The sequence below is a fragment of the Artemia sp. Qi Xiang Cuo genome, chromosome 4, assembly GCF_049724085.1.
Source record: "Artemia sp. Qi Xiang Cuo chromosome 4, ASM4972408v1, whole genome shotgun sequence".
Classification (NCBI taxonomy): Eukaryota; Metazoa; Arthropoda; class Branchiopoda; order Anostraca; family Artemiidae; genus Artemia; species Artemia sp. Qi Xiang Cuo.
In genome coordinates, this window is record NC_142797.1 from 7,314,089 (window position 1) to 7,332,534 (window position 18,446).

Below are 18,446 nucleotides of genomic sequence, written 5' to 3' on the forward strand. Positions count from 1 at the left end.
TCATTTCAAAAATTTTTATTCCAGCAAACGATTATAAAAAACAACAAAAATAAACAACCAACAAAAAAAAAATAACTAAAAACAAGCACAATACAATAAAATAGCTTAGCCGGAATCACGAGGTTCATGTTGATGCAACACTGAGTGTTAGTGGCCCACTTATCCGAGTAGTCACCGTAGCGCGACAAATTTTCAGCGATTTCAGCTTAATTTATTTTCGCTTCATATTTTTTTATTTTGCTTTTTTTTTATATTCCACTTCTTAAATTACATGGTGAGGGAGAAATAAATCATAATTATTATTATCTCAAATAAAATTTAAAAAGCTTATTAGGAAACCGATTGATCACCCAATCAACATCCTGTTTGAAATTTTTGATAAAGCTGACACCTATATCCTGGATAAACTACGATTCCAACTGTGAAGGCGTTTTCAGTATTAAAAAAACAACATCATGATTCAAAACACAAAGCTATAGACAGGGTTCAAAAAACATTGAAGTGCCGATCAACTTCTGCCTAAAAATTTTCTGAGAATTGGTGTATACCAATGTTTTGGCTAAGCAATGCTCCCATTTAGATATGTATTTGTAGAACTAAAAGTAGTACCCCCATTCACGATGTATGTCGAAGGCCTTGTTTTGAATAATCAAGCACCTATCTCTTTTTGCCAGAAGGGTATATGCACCTGAAGTATATTCACGATATATGAACGCATATCCTAAATCAAGAAACACCATGAACGTGACACCATGAACACCATCTACTAAATGTGTTTCAATTCAACCAAAATTAGAATTCAAAGATTTGCATGCGTGTTGCTCAAAAAACTGTGGCGAATATTCAATTATTGAAATCCAAAATCCCAACACATAAATTCACAGACATTTTTTTTTCCACCAAATGATGCACCCAGGAAAGAAATCAAGACAACGTATACAAAAACTATTGAAAGCGAAAATCACATCATAAGAATCTGCAATCAATGAGCCATTCAGTTTGTATTAAGTTTAGTAACCCACTAACTAAATATTCTAATTCTGTTTCTGTTCCAGATTCGCAGTTAATTTGTATTAAATTTGAAGTAAATACGAATTAATTTGCAATTTCCATCCTGGAATTCACCATTAATACTTATCAATATTAAGATAATATTTAAGAATACTTAATGCTTAGAATAATTATGAAGAAAATCACAGATGATCTTTGAGGTTAAAGTTGCGCTAGGTTCCATTTTCTAGTAATGCACTGTAATAGATTTAAACTTATCTATGGTCTTCTAGGAGACGGTTTCCTCGATTTACCTCTATGGAATTCCTTACAGTGTCTTGGAATTTTTTCTGTCAATTCTGTCAACGTTCTTGGGAACGTTGTATGCTTACGATTTTTACAACGTTAAATGGTTACGATTTTTTTTTTCTCTTGTTATTTTATGTTCTTTCCTTTTTTAAAGTTTGTTAATTTATATTTAGTTTTTTATTGTTATAGTTTAAATTCTTTCCTTTTTTCGGCTGCGAGGATACCTTGTTGTGGGCAAGTGATAAATTTGATTGATTTTGTCAGGACAGGCCACTTCAGCTTTAGAGTGAAGAAATATTTTCCCTCGATTTCGCCCGTCGCAATGATTGACCTGAATCATTTAGATATGTTGCAACGACAACAATGACCCCGTTGCAACGACTCCCACTTAGACATGTATTTGTAGAATTATAATTAGTACCACCATTCACGATGTCGATAGCCCTGTTTTGAAAATTAAGCACCAATAACCTGACGCATAACCAACTGAAGTATATTCACGATAGATGTGTACGACCTTGTTTCAGTAACTAAGAACATGTCAGCTTTATGCATGAAGTTAAGATGAAAACAAGATTTTATATGTTAAGGTGAATGTATAAAAGAGTTCGTGGAAACGAACTGTAAGTAAGGAGCGACTCGGCTCAATTTTAGGTAAGCCAAATAAAACAATCGCTAAGAATTGTATTCTGATACGAAGAATTTCGAACATTCCTTTAAAATATCTCAGATTCACAATATTTTAAGTTAAAACGTTAGGTCAACAGCAAAAGGAAATGGAACACAGCCCTTTTTCAAGGCCAAGCAAATACTTATCAGGCTATGAGACCGTTGTTCTACAATGTCTGAACTTATGGCAATTAGTCCCCTTAGGTCACCCAAATAAACCAAACATTAAAAATTGTATTCTGATACAAAATACTTCAAAAATTCCTATAAAATTGCTAAATTCATCAATATTTCCAAGTTAAAACATCAGATCACCAGCAAAAGGAAACGGAAAATAGCGTTTATCAAGGCCAAGCAATATTTTATCAGGCTATGTGACCGATCTTCTAGTACGACTGAACTTGTGGGAATTATTCCCTTTAAGTAATTCATATAAAACAAATATTAAAACTGTATTCGGATACGAAAAATGACGAATATTCCTTTAAAGTTGTCGAAATATTCATAATTTTCAAGTTAAGACGTTAGGTCAACTATAAAAGGAAATGGAACACAGGGTTAAACAACTATTTTTCAGGGCTAAACAACTATGCAGGGCTATACCGTTTTCCAGGGCTAAACAACTATTTTAACAGGTTCCGTTATTCCAGTTCGTCTAAACTTAGGGCAATTCAAACACTCTTAGATGACATTATAAGTTAAAGAAATCCAACACACACAAGAGGTAAATGAGGATAATAAAGTTATACCATTTATAAAACTGTCCCAGAGCATCGTAATGGTCTCAAATTTCCATTTATACCAATAACACTGTTACCACAGAGGACCCTCATGAACCTCAGATCCCCTTGCACTCAGTGAGGCAAAATTAAAAAACTTCAATTCAACTTCTCAATTTGTAATAATTCCCCAAGATTTATCGATTCATCTGTGTTTGTAATACAAATTTCAACTTTTAGGCTTTGTCGAAACCCTTTGCTATCAAAAATATTTTCAGCGCAAATAAGACAGAACCGAAAGTAACCATACCTTTGTTCTTTAGTTCCGTGTAACTTCCAACCCTAACAACACCTCCATCAACGTTTCCATCATGGTTAATTAATGATAGTTTTAATGACTTGATGTTTGACATTGGACCGCTATCCTCCATAACTGTAAACAATAGATCAATTAACATACGTGTGACATGAGTGAACGAACGAAGACAGTGACACCCCTCTCCCGACCAAAAGGCCAAAAGGGCCCCCTTACAAGGAATACAAAAGAACACCTTTATCAGATGCTGCTGGTTCAGATTCTGCACCCGAAGAAAAATGTCCCCCCTTGCCCCCGAGTAATATTAGGGTATTGATCATATTGGAAGTGGTCGCATTCCGGAAGCGAATGCGACGAATTTTCATGATGACATTGCTAAATGACAAGACGGCTTTTGACATACGTAGGAACATATTTAAGGCAAAGGGTAATATTTGTGCATTGAAAATGTCAATGATTTCTAGAAGTATTGATCCACTGATCGATACCAGTATAATCGATATCACGTTTTATCGATACCACGATATCGATGCGGTATTATATCACGAATCAGAAAACTTCTTGTGCAGTCTAGAATAGCCACTAAACTAAATCTAAAGTATTGTTAAATTAAACGATGAGTGCATTTGTTAAAAGTAACAAAATTTGTATAAGACACAAACGTTAATCGGAAAAACGTAGAAATGTATTTCAGGCAAAGGGTGATATTTGTCCACCAAAAGTGTCAATGATTCCTAGAAGTGTCGATACCAGTATTACCGATATCACGTTTTATCACTACCACGATATCGATGCGGTATTATATCACGAATCAGAAAACTTCTTGTGCAGTCTAGAGTAGTCACTAAACTAAATGTAAAGTGTTGTAAAATTAAACGATGAGTGCATTTGTTAAAAGTAACAAAATTTGTATAAGACACAAACGTTAATCAGAAAAACGTAGAAATGTATTTCAGGCAAAGGGTGATATTTGTCCACCAAAAGTGTCAATGATTCCTAGAAGTGTCGATACCAGTATTACCGATATCACGTTTTATCACTACCACGATATCGATACGGAATTATATCGCGAATCGGAAAACCTCTTGTGCAGTCTAGAATAGTCACTAAACTAAATCTAAAGTATTGTTAAATTAAACGATGAGTGAATTTGTTAAAAGTAATAAAATTTGTATATGACACAAACGTTAATCGGAAAAACGTAGAAATGAATTTCAGGCAAAGGGTGATATTTGTCCACCAAAAGAGTCAATGATTCCTAGAAGTGTCGATACCAGTATTACCGATATCACGTTTTATCACTACCACGATATCGATACGGAATTATATCGCGAATCAGAAAAATTCTTGTGCAGTCTAGAATAGTCACTAAACTAAATCTAAAGTATTGTTAAATTAAACGATGATTGAATTTGTTGAAAGTAATAAAATTTGTATATGACACAAACGTTAATCGGAAAAACGTAGAAATGTATTTCAGGCAAAGGGTGATATTTGTCCACCAAAAGTGTCAATGATTCCTAGAAGTGTCGATACCAGTATTACCTATATCACGTTTTATCACTACCACGATATCGATACGGAATTATATCGCGAATCGGAAAACTTCTTGTGCAGTCTAGAATAGTCACTAAACTAAATCTAAAGTATTGTTAAATTAAACGATGAGTGAATTTGTTAAAAGTAATAAAATTTGTATATGACACAAACGTTAATCGGAAAAACGTAGAAATGAATTTCAGGCAAAGGGTGATATTTGTCCACCAAAAGAGTCAATGATTCCTAGAAGTGTCGATACCAGTATTACCGATATCACGTTTTATCACTACCACGATATCGATACGGAATTATATCGCGAATCAGAAAAATTCTGGTGCAGTCTAGAATAGTCACTAAACTAAATCTAAAGTATTGTTAAATTAAACGATGATTGAATTTGTTGAAAGTAATAAAATTTGTATATGACACAAACGTTAATCGGAAAAACGTAGAAATGTATTTCAGGCAAAGGGTGATATTTGGCCACCAAAAGTGTCAATGATTCCTAGAAGTGTCGATACCAGTATTACTATATCACGTTTTATCACTACCACGATATCGATACGGAATTATATCGCGAATCGGAAAACTTCTTGTGCAGTCTAGAATAGTCACTAAACTAAATCTAAAGTATTGTTAAATTAAACTATGATTGAATTTGTTAAAAGTAATAAAATTTGTATATGACACAAACGTTAATCGGAAAAATGTAGAAATGTATTTCAGGCAAAGGGTGATATTTGTCCACCAAAAGTGTCAATGATTCCTAGAAGTGTCGATACCAGTATTACCGATATCACGTTTTATCACTACCACGATATCGATACGGAATTATATCGCGAATCAGAAAAATTCTTGTGCAGTCTAGAATAGTCACTAAACTAAATCTAAAGTATTGTTAAATTAAACGATGATTGAATTTGTTGAAAGTAATAAAATTTGTATATGACACAAACGTTAATCGGAAAAACGTAGAAATGTATTTCAGGCAAAGGGTGATATTTGTCCACCAAAAGTGTCAATGATTCCTAGAAGTGTCGATACCAGTATTACCTATATCACGTTTTATCACTACCACGATATCGATACGGAATTATATCGCGAATCGGAAAACTTCTTGTGCAGTCTAGAATAGTCACTAAACTAAATCTAAAGTATTGTTAAATTAAACGATGAGTGAATTTGTTAAAAGTAATAAAATTTGTATATGACACAAACGTTAATCGGAAAAACGTAGAAATGAATTTCAGGCAAAGGGTGATATTTGTCCACCAAAAGAGTCAATGATTCCTAGAAGTGTCGATACCAGTATTACCGATATCACGTTTTATCACTACCACGATATCGATACGGAATTATATCGCGAATCAGAAAAATTCTGGTGCAGTCTAGAATAGTCACTAAACTAAATCTAAAGTATTGTTAAATTAAACGATGATTGAATTTGTTGAAAGTAATAAAATTTGTATATGACACAAACGTTAATCGGAAAAACGTAGAAATGTATTTCAGGCAAAGGGTGATATTTGGCCACCAAAAGTGTCAATGATTCCTAGAAGTGTCGATACCAGTATTACTATATCACGTTTTATCACTACCACGATATCGATACGGAATTATATCGCGAATCGGAAAACTTCTTGTGCAGTCTAGAATAGTCACTAAACTAAATCTAAAGTATTGTTAAATTAAACTATGATTGAATTTGTTAAAAGTAATAAAATTTGTATATGACACAAACGTTAATCGGAAAAATGTAGAAATGTATTTCAGGCAAAGGGTGATATTTGTCCACCAAAAGTGTCAATGATTCCTAGAAGTGTCGATACCAGTATTACCGATATCACGTTTTATCACTACCACGATATCGATACGGAATTATATCGCGAATTGGAAAACTTCTTGTGCAGTCTAGAATAGTCACTAAACTAAATCTAAAGTATTGTTAAATTAAACTATGATTGAATTTGTTAAAAGTAATAAAATTTGTATATGACACAAACGTTAATCGGAAAAACGTAGAAATGTATTTCAGGCAAAGGGTGATATTTGTCCACCAAAAGTGCCAATGATTCCTAGAAGTGTCGATACCAGTATTACCAATATCACGTTTTATCACTACCACGATATCGATACGGAATTATATCGCGAATTGGAAAACTTCTTGTGCAGTCTAGAATAGTCACTAAACTAAATCTAAAGTATTGTTAAATTAAACTATGATTGAAATTGTTAAAAGTAATATAATTTGTATATGACACAAACGTTAATCGGAAAAACGTAGAAATGTATTTCAGGCAAAGGGTGATATTTGCCCACCAAAAGTGTCAATGATTCCTAGAAGTGTCGATACCAGTATTACCGATATCACGTTTTATCACTACCACGATATCGATACGGAATTATATCGCGAATCACAAAACTTCTTGTGCAGTCTAGAATAGTCACTAAACTAAATCTAAAGTATTGTTAAATTAAACTATGATTGAATTTGTTAAAAGTAATAAAATTTGTATATGACACAAACGTTAATCGGAGAAACGTAGAAATGTATTTCAGGCAAAGGGTGATATTTGACCACCAAAAGTGTCAATGATTCCTAGAAGTGTCGATACCAGTATTACCGATATCACGTTTTATCACTACCACGATATAGATACGGAATTATATCGCGAATCGGAAAACTTCTTGTGCAGTCTAGAATAGTCACTAAACTAAATCTAAAGTATTGTTAAATTAAACGATGAGTGAATTTGTTAAAAGTAATAAAATTTGTATATGACACAAACGTTAATCGGAAAAACGTAGAAATGTATTTCAGGCAAAGGGTGATATTTGTCCACAAAAAGTGTCAATGATTCCTAGAAGTGTCGATACCAGTATTACAGATATCACGTTTTATCACTACCACGATATCGATACGGAATTATATCGCGAATTGGAAAACTTCTTGTGCAGTCTAGAATAGTCACTAAACTAAATCTAAAGTATTGTTAAATTAAACTATGATTGAATTTGTTAAAAGTAATAAAATTTGTATATGACACAAACGTTAATCGGAAAAACGTAGAAATGTATTTCAGGCAAAGGGTGATATTTGTCCACCAAAAGTGCCAATGATTCCTAGAAGTGTCGATACCAGTATTACCAATATCACGTTTTATCACTACCACGATATCGATACGGAATTATATCGCGAATTGGAAAACTTCTTGTGCAGTCTAGAATAGTCACTAAACTAAATCTAAAGTATTGTTAAATTAAACTATGATTGAAATTGTTAAAAGTAATATAATTTGTATATGACACAAACGTTAATCGGAAAAACGTAGAAATGTATTTCAGGCAAAGGGTGATATTTGCCCACCAAAAGTGTCAATGATTCCTAGAAGTGTCGATACCAGTATTACCGATATCACGTTTTATCACTACCACGATATCGATACGGAATTATATCGCGAATCTGAAAACTTCTTGTGCAGTCTAGAATAGTCACTAAACTAAATCTAAAGTATTGTTAAATTAAACTATGATTGAATTTGTTAAAAGTAATAAAATTTGTATATGACACAAACGTTAATCGGAAAAACGTAGAAATGTATTTCAGGCAAAGGGTGATATTTGTCCACCAAAAGTGTCAATGATTCCTAGAAGTGTCGATACCAGTATTACCGATATCACGTTTTATCACTACCACGATATAGATACGGAATTATATCGCGAATCGGAAAACTTCTTGTGCAGTCTAGAATAGTCACTAAACTAAATCTAAAGTATTGTTAAATTAAACGATGAGTGAATTTGTTAAAAGTAATAAAATTTGTATATGACACAAACGTTAATCGGAAAAACGTAGAAATGTATTTCAGGCAAAGGGTGATATTTGTCCACAAAAAGTGTCAATGATTCCTAGAAGTGTCGATACCAGTATTACCTATATCACGTTTTATCACTACCACGATATCGATACGGAATTATATCGCGAATCGGAAAACCTCTTGTGCAGTCTAGAATAGTCACTAAACTAAATCTAAAGTATTGTTAAATTAAACGATGAGTGAATTTGTTAAAAGTAATAAAATTTGTATATGACACAAACGTTAATCGGAAAAACGTAGAAATGAATTTCAGGCAAAGGGTGATATTTGTCCACCAAAAGAGTCAATGATTCCTAGAAGTGTCGATACCAGTATTACCGATATCACGTTTTATCACTACCACGATATCGATACGGAATTATATCGCGAATCAGAAAAATTCTTGTGCAGTCTAGAATAGTCACTAAACTAAATCTAAAGTATTGTTAAATTAAACGATGATTGAATTTGTTGAAAGTAATAAAATTTGTATATGACACAAACGTTAATCGGAAAAACGTAGAAATGTATTTCAGGCAAAGGGTGATATTTGTCCACCAAAAGTGTCAATGATTCCTAGAAGTGTCGATACCAGTATTACCTATATCACGTTTTATCACTACCACGATATCGATACGGAATTATATCGCGAATCGGAAAACTTCTTGTGCAGTCTAGAATAGTCACTAAACTAAATCTAAAGTATTGTTAAATTAAACGATGAGTGAATTTGTTAAAAGTAATAAAATTTGTATATGACACAAACGTTAATCGGAAAAACGTAGAAATGAATTTCAGGCAAAGGGTGATATTTGTCCACCAAAAGAGTCAATGATTCCTAGAAGTGTCGATACCAGTATTACCGATATCACGTTTTATCACTACCACGATATCGATACGGAATTATATCGCGAATCAGAAAAATTCTTGTGCAGTCTAGAATAGTCACTAAACTAAATCTAAAGTATTGTTAAATTAAACGATGATTGAATTTGTTGAAAGTAATAAAATTTGTATATGACACAAACGTTAATCGGAAAAACGTAGAAATGTATTTCAGGCAAAGGGTGATATTTGGCCACCAAAAGTGTCAATGATTCCTAGAAGTGTCGATACCAGTATTACTATATCACGTTTTATCACTACCACGATATCGATACGGAATTATATCGCGAATCGGAAAACTTCTTGTGCAGTCTAGAATAGTCACTAAACTAAATCTAAAGTATTGTTAAATTAAACTATGATTGAATTTGTTAAAAGTAATAAAATTTGTATATGACACAAACGTTAATCGGAAAAATTTAGAAATGTATTTCAGGCAAAGGGTGATATTTGTCCACCAAAAGTGTCAATGATTCCTAGAAGTGTCGATACCAGTATTACCGATATCACGTTTTATCACTACCACGATATCGATACGGAATTATATCGCGAATTGGAAAACTTCTTGTGCAGTCTAGAATAGTCACTAAACTAAATCTAAAGTATTGTTAAATTAAACTATGATTGAATTTGTTAAAAGTAATAAAATTTGTATATGACACAAACGTTAATCGGAAAAACGTAGAAATGTATTTCAGGCAAAGGGTGATATTTGTCCACCAAAAGTGCCAATGATTCCTAGAAGTGTCGATACCAGTATTACCAATATCACGTTTTATCACTACCACGATATCGATACGGAATTATATCGCGAATTGGAAAACTTCTTGTGCAGTCTAGAATAGTCACTAAACTAAATCTAAAGTATTGTTAAATTAAACTATGATTGAAATTGTTAAAAGTAATATAATTTGTATATGACACAAACGTTAATCGGAAAAACGTAGAAATGTATTTCAGGCAAAGGGTGATATTTGCCCACCAAAAGTGTCAATGATTCCTAGAAGTGTCGATACCAGTATTACCGATATCACGTTTTATCACTACCACGATATCGATACGGAATTATATCGCGAATCAGAAAACTTCTTGTGCAGTCTAGAATAGTCACTAAACTAAATCTAAAGTATTGTTAAATTAAACTATGATTGAATTTGTTAAAAGTAATAAAATTTGTATATGACACAAACGTTAATCGGAAAAACGTAGAAATGTATTTCAGGCAAAGGGTGATATTTGTCCACCAAAAGTGTCAATTATTCCTAGAAGTGTCGATACCAGTATTACCGATATCACGTTTTATCACTACCACGATATAGATACGGAATTATATCGCGAATCGGAAAACTTCTTGTGCAGTCTAGAATAGTCACTAAACTAAATCTAAAGTATTGTTAAATTAAACGATGAGTGAATTTGTTAAAAGTAATAAAATTTGTATATGACACAAACGTTAATCGGAAAAACGTAGAAATGTATTTCAGGCAAAGGGTGATATTTGTCCACAAAAAGTGTCAATGATTCCTAGAAGTGTCGATACCAGTATTACCGATATCACGTTTTATCACTACCACGATATCGATACGGAATTATATCGCGAATCGGAAAACTTCTTGTGCAGTCTAGAATAGTCACTAAACTAAATCTAAAGTATTGTTAAATTAAACGATGATTGAATTTGTTAAAAGTAATAAAATTTGTATATGACACAAACGTTAATCGGAAAAAGGGTGGCAAAATCAGGCAAAGGGTGATATTTGTCCACCGAAAGTGTCAATGATTCCTAGAAGTGTCAATACCAGTATTACCGATATCACGTTTTATCACTACCACGATATCGATACGGAATTATATCGCGAATCGGAAAACTTCTTGTGCAGTCTAGAATAGTCACTAAACTAAATCTAAAGTATTGTTAAATTAAACTATGATTGAATTTGTTAAAAGTAATAAAATTTGTATATGACACAAACGTTAATCGGAAAAACGTAGAAATGTATTTCAGGCAAAGGGTGATATTTGTCCACCAAAAGTGTCAATGATTCCTAGAAGTGTCGATACCAGTATTACCGATATCACGTTTTATCACTACCACTATATCGATACGGAATTATATCGCGAATTGGAAAACTTCTTGTGCAGTCTAGAATAGTCACTAAACTAAATCTAAAGTATTGTTAAATTAAACTATGATTGAATTTGTTAAAAGTAATAAAATTTGTATATGACACAAACGTTAATCGGAGAAACATAGAAATGTATTTCAGGCAAAGGGTGATATTTGTCCACCAAAAGTGTCAATGATTCCTAGAAGTGTCGATACCAGTATTACAGATATCACGTTTTATCACTACCACGATATCGATACGGAATTATATCGCGAATCAGAAAACTTCTTGTGCAGTCTGGAATAGTCACTAAACTAAATCTAAAGTATTGTTAAATTAAACGATGATTGAATTTGTTAAAAGTAATAAAATTTGTATATGACACAAACGTTAATCGGAAAAACGTAGAAATGTATTTCAGGCAAAGGGTGATATTTGTTCACCAAAAGTGTCAATGATTCCTAGAAGTGTCGATACCAGTATTACCTATATCACGTTTTATCACTACCACGATATCGATACGGAATTATATCGCGAATCGGAAAACTTCTTGTGCAGTCTAGAATAGTTACTAAACTAAATCTAAAGTATTGTTAAATTAAACGATGATTGAATTTGATAAAAGTAATAAAATTTGTAAATGACAAAAACGTTAATCGGAAAAACGTAGAAATGTATTTCAGGCAAAGGGTGATATTTGTCCACCAAAAGTGTCAATGATTCCTAGAAGTGTCGATACCAGTATTACCTATATCACGTTTTATCACTACCACGATATCGATACGGAATTATATCGCGAATCGGAAAACTTCTTGTGCAGTCTAGAATAGTCACTAAACTAAATCTAAAGTATTGTTAAATTAAGCGATGAGTGAATTTGTTAAAAGTAATAAAATTTGTATATGACACAAACGTTAATCGGAAAAACGTAGAAATGTATTTCAGGCAAAGGGTGATATTTGTCCACCAAAAGTGTCAATGATTCCTAGAAGTGTCGATACCAGTATTACCAATATCACGTTTTATCACTACCACGATATCGATACGGAATTATATCGCGAATCGGAAAACTTCTTGTGCAGTCTAGAATAGTCACTAAACTAAATCTAAAGTATTGTTAAATTAAACTATGATTGAATTTGTTAAAAGTAATAAAATTTGTATATGACACAAACGTTAATCGGAAAAACGTAGAAATGTATTTCAGGCAAAGGGTGATATTTGTCCACCAAAAGTGTCAATGATTCCTAGAAGTGTCGATACCAGTATTACCGATATCACGTTTTATCACTACCACGATATCGATAGGGAATTATATCGCGAATCGGAAAACTTCTTGTGCAGTCTAGAATAGTCACTAAACTAAATCTAAAGTATTGTTAAATTAAACTATGATTGAATTTGTTAAAAGTAATAAAATTTGTATATGACACAAACGTTAATCGGAAAAACGTAGAAATGTATTTCAAGCAAAGGGTGATATTTGTCCACCAAAAGTGTCAATGATTCCTAGAAGTGTCGATACCAGTATTACCGATATCAAGTTTTATCACTACCACGATATCGATACGGAATTATCTCGCGAATCAGAAAACTTCTTGTGCAGTCTAGAATAGTCACTAAACTAAATCTAAAGTATTGTTAAATTAAACTATGATTGAATTTGTTAAAAGTAATAAAATTTGTATATGACACAAACGTTAATCGGAAAAACGTAGAAATGTATTTCAGGCAAAGGGTGATATTTGTCCACTAAAAGTGTCAATGATTCCTAGAAGTGTCGATACCAGTATTACTGATATCACGTTTTATCACTACCACGATATCGATACGGAATTATATCGCGAATCGGAAAACTTCTTGTGCAGTCTAGAATAGTCACTAAACTAAATCTAAAGTATTGTTAAATTAAACTATGATTGAATTTGTTAAAAGTAATAAAATTTGTATATGACACAAACGTTAATCGGAAAAACGTAGAAATGTATTTCAGGCAAAGGGTGATATTTGTCCACTAAAAGTGTCAATGATTCCTAGAAGTGTCGATACCAGTATTACTGATATCACGTTTTATCACTACCACGATATCGATACGGAATTATATCGCGAATCGGAAAACCTCTTGTGCAGTCTAGAATAGTCACTAAACTAAATCTAAAGTATTGTTAAATTAAACGATGAGTGAATTTGTTAAAAGTAATAAAATTTGTATATGACACAAACGTTAATCGGAAAAACGTAGAAATGAATTTCAGGCAAAGGGTGATATTTGTCCACCAAAAGAGTCAATGATTCCTAGAAGTGTCGATACCAGTATTACCGATATCACGTTTTATCACTACCACGATATCGATACGGAATTATATCGCGAATCAGAAAAATTCTTGTGCAGTCTAGAATAGTCACTAAACTAAATCTAAAGTATTGTTAAATTAAACGATGATTGAATTTGTTGAAAGTAATAAAATTTGTATATGACACAAACGTTAATCGGAAAAACGTAGAAATGTATTTCAGGCAAAGGGTGATATTTGTCCACCAAAAGTGTCAATGATTCCTAGAAGTGTCGATACCAGTATTACCTATATCACGTTTTATCACTACCACGATATCGATACGGAATTATATCGCGAATCGGAAAACTTCTTGTGCAGTCTAGAATAGTCACTAAACTAAATCTAAAGTATTGTTAAATTAAACGATGAGTGAATTTGTTAAAAGTAATAAAATTTGTATATGACACAAACGTTAATCGGAAAAACGTAGAAATGAATTTCAGGCAAAGGGTGATATTTGTCCACCAAAAGAGTCAATGATTCCTAGAAGTGTCGATACCAGTATTACCGATATCACGTTTTATCACTACCACGATATCGATACGGAATTATATCGCGAATCAGAAAAATTCTGGTGCAGTCTAGAATAGTCACTAAACTAAATCTAAAGTATTGTTAAATTAAACGATGATTGAATTTGTTGAAAGTAATAAAATTTGTATATGACACAAACGTTAATCGGAAAAACGTAGAAATGTATTTCAGGCAAAGGGTGATATTTGGCCACCAAAAGTGTCAATGATTCCTAGAAGTGTCGATACCAGTATTACTATATCACGTTTTATCACTACCACGATATCGATACGGAATTATATCGCGAATCGGAAAACTTCTTGTGCAGTCTAGAATAGTCACTAAACTAAATCTAAAGTATTGTTAAATTAAACTATGATTGAATTTGTTAAAAGTAATAAAATTTGTATATGACACAAACGTTAATCGGAAAAATGTAGAAATGTATTTCAGGCAAAGGGTGATATTTGTCCACCAAAAGTGTCAATGATTCCTAGAAGTGTCGATACCAGTATTACCTATATCACGTTTTATCACTACCACGATATCGATACGGAATTATATCGCGAATCAGAAAAATTCTTGTGCAGTCTAGAATAGTCACTAAACTAAATCTAAAGTATTGTTAAATTAAACGATGATTGAATTTGTTGAAAGTAATAAAATTTGTATATGACACAAACGTTAATCGGAAAAACGTAGAAATGTATTTCAGGCAAAGGGTGATATTTGTCCACCAAAAGTGTCAATGATTCCTAGAAGTGTCGATACCAGTATTACCTATATCACGTTTTATCACTACCACGATATCGATACGGAATTATATCGCGAATCGGAAAACTTCTTGTGCAGTCTAGAATAGTCACTAAACTAAATCTAAAGTATTGTTAAATTAAACGATGAGTGAATTTGTTAAAAGTAATAAAATTTGTATATGACACAAACGTTAATCGGAAAAACGTAGAAATGAATTTCAGGCAAAGGGTGATATTTGTCCACCAAAAGAGTCAATGATTCCTAGAAGTGTCGATACCAGTATTACCGATATCACGTTTTATCACTACCACGATATCGATACGGAATTATATCGCGAATCAGAAAAATTCTGGTGCAGTCTAGAATAGTCACTAAACTAAATCTAAAGTATTGTTAAATTAAACGATGATTGAATTTGTTGAAAGTAATAAAATTTGTATATGACACAAACGTTAATCGGAAAAACGTAGAAATGTATTTCAGGCAAAGGGTGATATTTGGCCACCAAAAGTGTCAATGATTCCTAGAAGTGTCGATACCAGTATTACTATATCACGTTTTATCACTACCACGATATCGATACGGAATTATATCGCGAATCGGAAAACTTCTTGTGCAGTCTAGAATAGTCACTAAACTAAATCTAAAGTATTGTTAAATTAAACTATGATTGAATTTGTTAAAAGTAATAAAATTTGTATATGACACAAACGTTAATCGGAAAAATGTAGAAATGTATTTCAGGCAAAGGGTGATATTTGTCCACCAAAAGTGTCAATGATTCCTAGAAGTGTCGATACCAGTATTACCGATATCACGTTTTATCACTACCACGATATCGATACGGAATTATATCGCGAATTGGAAAACTTCTTGTGCAGTCTAGAATAGTCACTAAACTAAATCTAAAGTATTGTTAAATTAAACTATGATTGAATTTGTTAAAAGTAATAAAATTTGTATATGACACAAACGTTAATCGGAAAAACGTAGAAATGTATTTCAGGCAAAGGGTGATATTTGTCCACCAAAAGTGCCAATGATTCCTAGAAGTGTCGATACCAGTATTACCTATATCACGTTTTATCACTACCACGATATCGATACGGAATTATATCGCGAATTGGAAAACTTCTTGTGCAGTCTAGAATAGTCACTAAACTAAATCTAAAGTATTGTTAAATTAAACTATGATTGAAATTGTTAAAAGTAATATAATTTGTATATGACACAAACGTTAATCGGAAAAACGTAGAAATGTATTTCAGGCAAAGGGTGATATTTGCCCACCAAAAGTGTCAATGATTCCTAGAAGTGTCGATACCAGTATTACCGATATCACGTTTTATCACTACCACGATATCGATACGGAATTATATCGCGAATCAGAAAAATTCTTGTGCAGTCTAGAATAGTCACTAAACTAAATCTAAAGTATTGTTAAATTAAACTATGATTGAATTTGTTAAAAGTAATAAAATTTGTATATGACACAAACGTTAATCGGAAAAACGTAGAAATGTATTTCAGGCAAAGGGTGATATTTGTCCACCAAAAGTGTCAATGATTCCTAGAAGTGTCGATACCAGTATTACCGATATCACGTTTTATCACTACCACGATATAGATACGGAATTATATCGCGAATCTGAAAACTTCTTGTGCAGTCTAGAATAGTCACTAAACTAAATCTAAAGTATTGTTAAATTAAACGATGAGTGAATTTGTTAAAAGTAATAAAATTTGTATATGACACAAACGTTAATCGGAAAAACGTAGAAATGTATTTCAGGCAAAGGGTGATATTTGTCCACAAAAAGTGTCAATGATTCCTAGAAGTGTCGATACCAGTATTACCGATATCACGTTTTATCACTACCACGATATCGATACGGAATTATATCGCGAATTGGAAAACTTCTTGTGCAGTCTAGAATAGTCACTAAACTAAATCTAAAGTATTGTTAAATTAATCTATGATTGAATTTGTTAAAAGTAATAAAATTTGTATATGACACAAACGTTAATCGGAAAAACGTAGAAATGTATTTCAGGCAAAGGGTGATATTTGTCCACCAAAAGTGCCAATGATTCCTAGAAGTGTCGATACCAGTATTACCAATATCACGTTTTATCACTACCACGATATCGATACGGAATTATATCGCGAATTGGAAAACTTCTTGTGCAGTCTAGAATAGTCACTAAACTAAATCTAAAGTATTGTTAAATTAAACTATGATTGAAATTGTTAAAAGTAATATAATTTGTATATGACACAAACGTTAATCGGAAAAACGTAGAAATGTATTTCAGGCAAAGGGTGATATTTGCCCACCAAAAGTGTCAATGATTCCTAGAAGTGTCGATACCAGTATTACCGATATCACGTTTTATCACTACCACGATATCGATACGGAATTATATCGCGAATCAGAAAAATTCTTGTGCAGTCTAGAATAGTCACTAAACTAAATCTAAAGTATTGTTAAATTAAACTATGATTGAATTTGTTAAAAGTAATAAAATTTGTATATGACACAAACGTTAATCGGAGAAACGTAGAAATGTATTTCAGGCAAAGGGTGATATTTGTCCACCAAAAGTGTCAATGATTCCTAGAAGTGTCGATACCAGTATTACCGATATCACGTTTTATCACTACCACGATATAGATACGGAATTATATCGCGAATCGGAAAACTTCTTGTGCAGTCTAGAATAGTCACTAAACTAAATCTAAAGTATTGTTAAATTAAACGATGAGTGAATTTGTTAAAAGTAATAAAATTTGTATATGACACAAACGTTAATCGGAAAAACGTAGAAATGTATTTCAGGCAAAGGGTGATATTTGTCCACAAAAAGTGTCAATGATTCCTAGAAGTGTCGATACCAGTATTACCTATATCACGTTTTATCACTACCACGATATCGATACGGAATTATATCGCGAATCGGAAAACCTCTTGTGCAGTCTAGAATAGTCACTAAACTAAATCTAAAGTATTGTTAAATTAAACGATGAGTGAATTTGTTAAAAGTAATAAAATTTGTATATGACACAAACGTTAATCGGAAAAACGTAGAAATGAATTTCAGGCAAAGGGTGATATTTGTCCACCAAAAGAGTCAATGATTCCTAGAAGTGTCGATACCAGTATTACCGATATCACGTTTTATCACTACCACGATATCGATACGGAATTATATCGCGAATCATAAAAATTCTTGTGCAGTCTAGAATAGTCACTAAACTAAATCTAAAGTATTGTTAAATTAAACGATGATTGAATTTGTTGAAAGTAATAAAATTTGTATATGACACAAACGTTAATCGGAAAAACGTAGAAATGTATTTCAGGCAAAGGGTGATATTTGTCCACCAAAAGTGTCAATGATTCCTAGAAGTGTCGATACCAGTATTACCTATATCACGTTTTATCACT

General features: G+C 32.4%; 1 protein-coding gene across 2 annotated transcripts in view; it reads right to left on the bottom strand.

Annotated features, from left to right (window-relative positions):
• The window catches only part of LOC148952732 (uncharacterized), a 112,581-nt gene that overhangs the window by 62,813 nt on the left and 31,322 nt on the right, over positions 1-18,446 (bottom strand). For both annotated transcript variants that reach the window (XM_089087385.1, XM_089087384.1), the window contains exon 5: positions 2,998-3,120. In XM_089087385.1, coding sequence (XP_088943511.1) covers positions 2,998-3,120 — 123 coding nt within the window. The remainder of the gene's footprint in view (positions 1-2,997; positions 3,121-18,446) is intronic.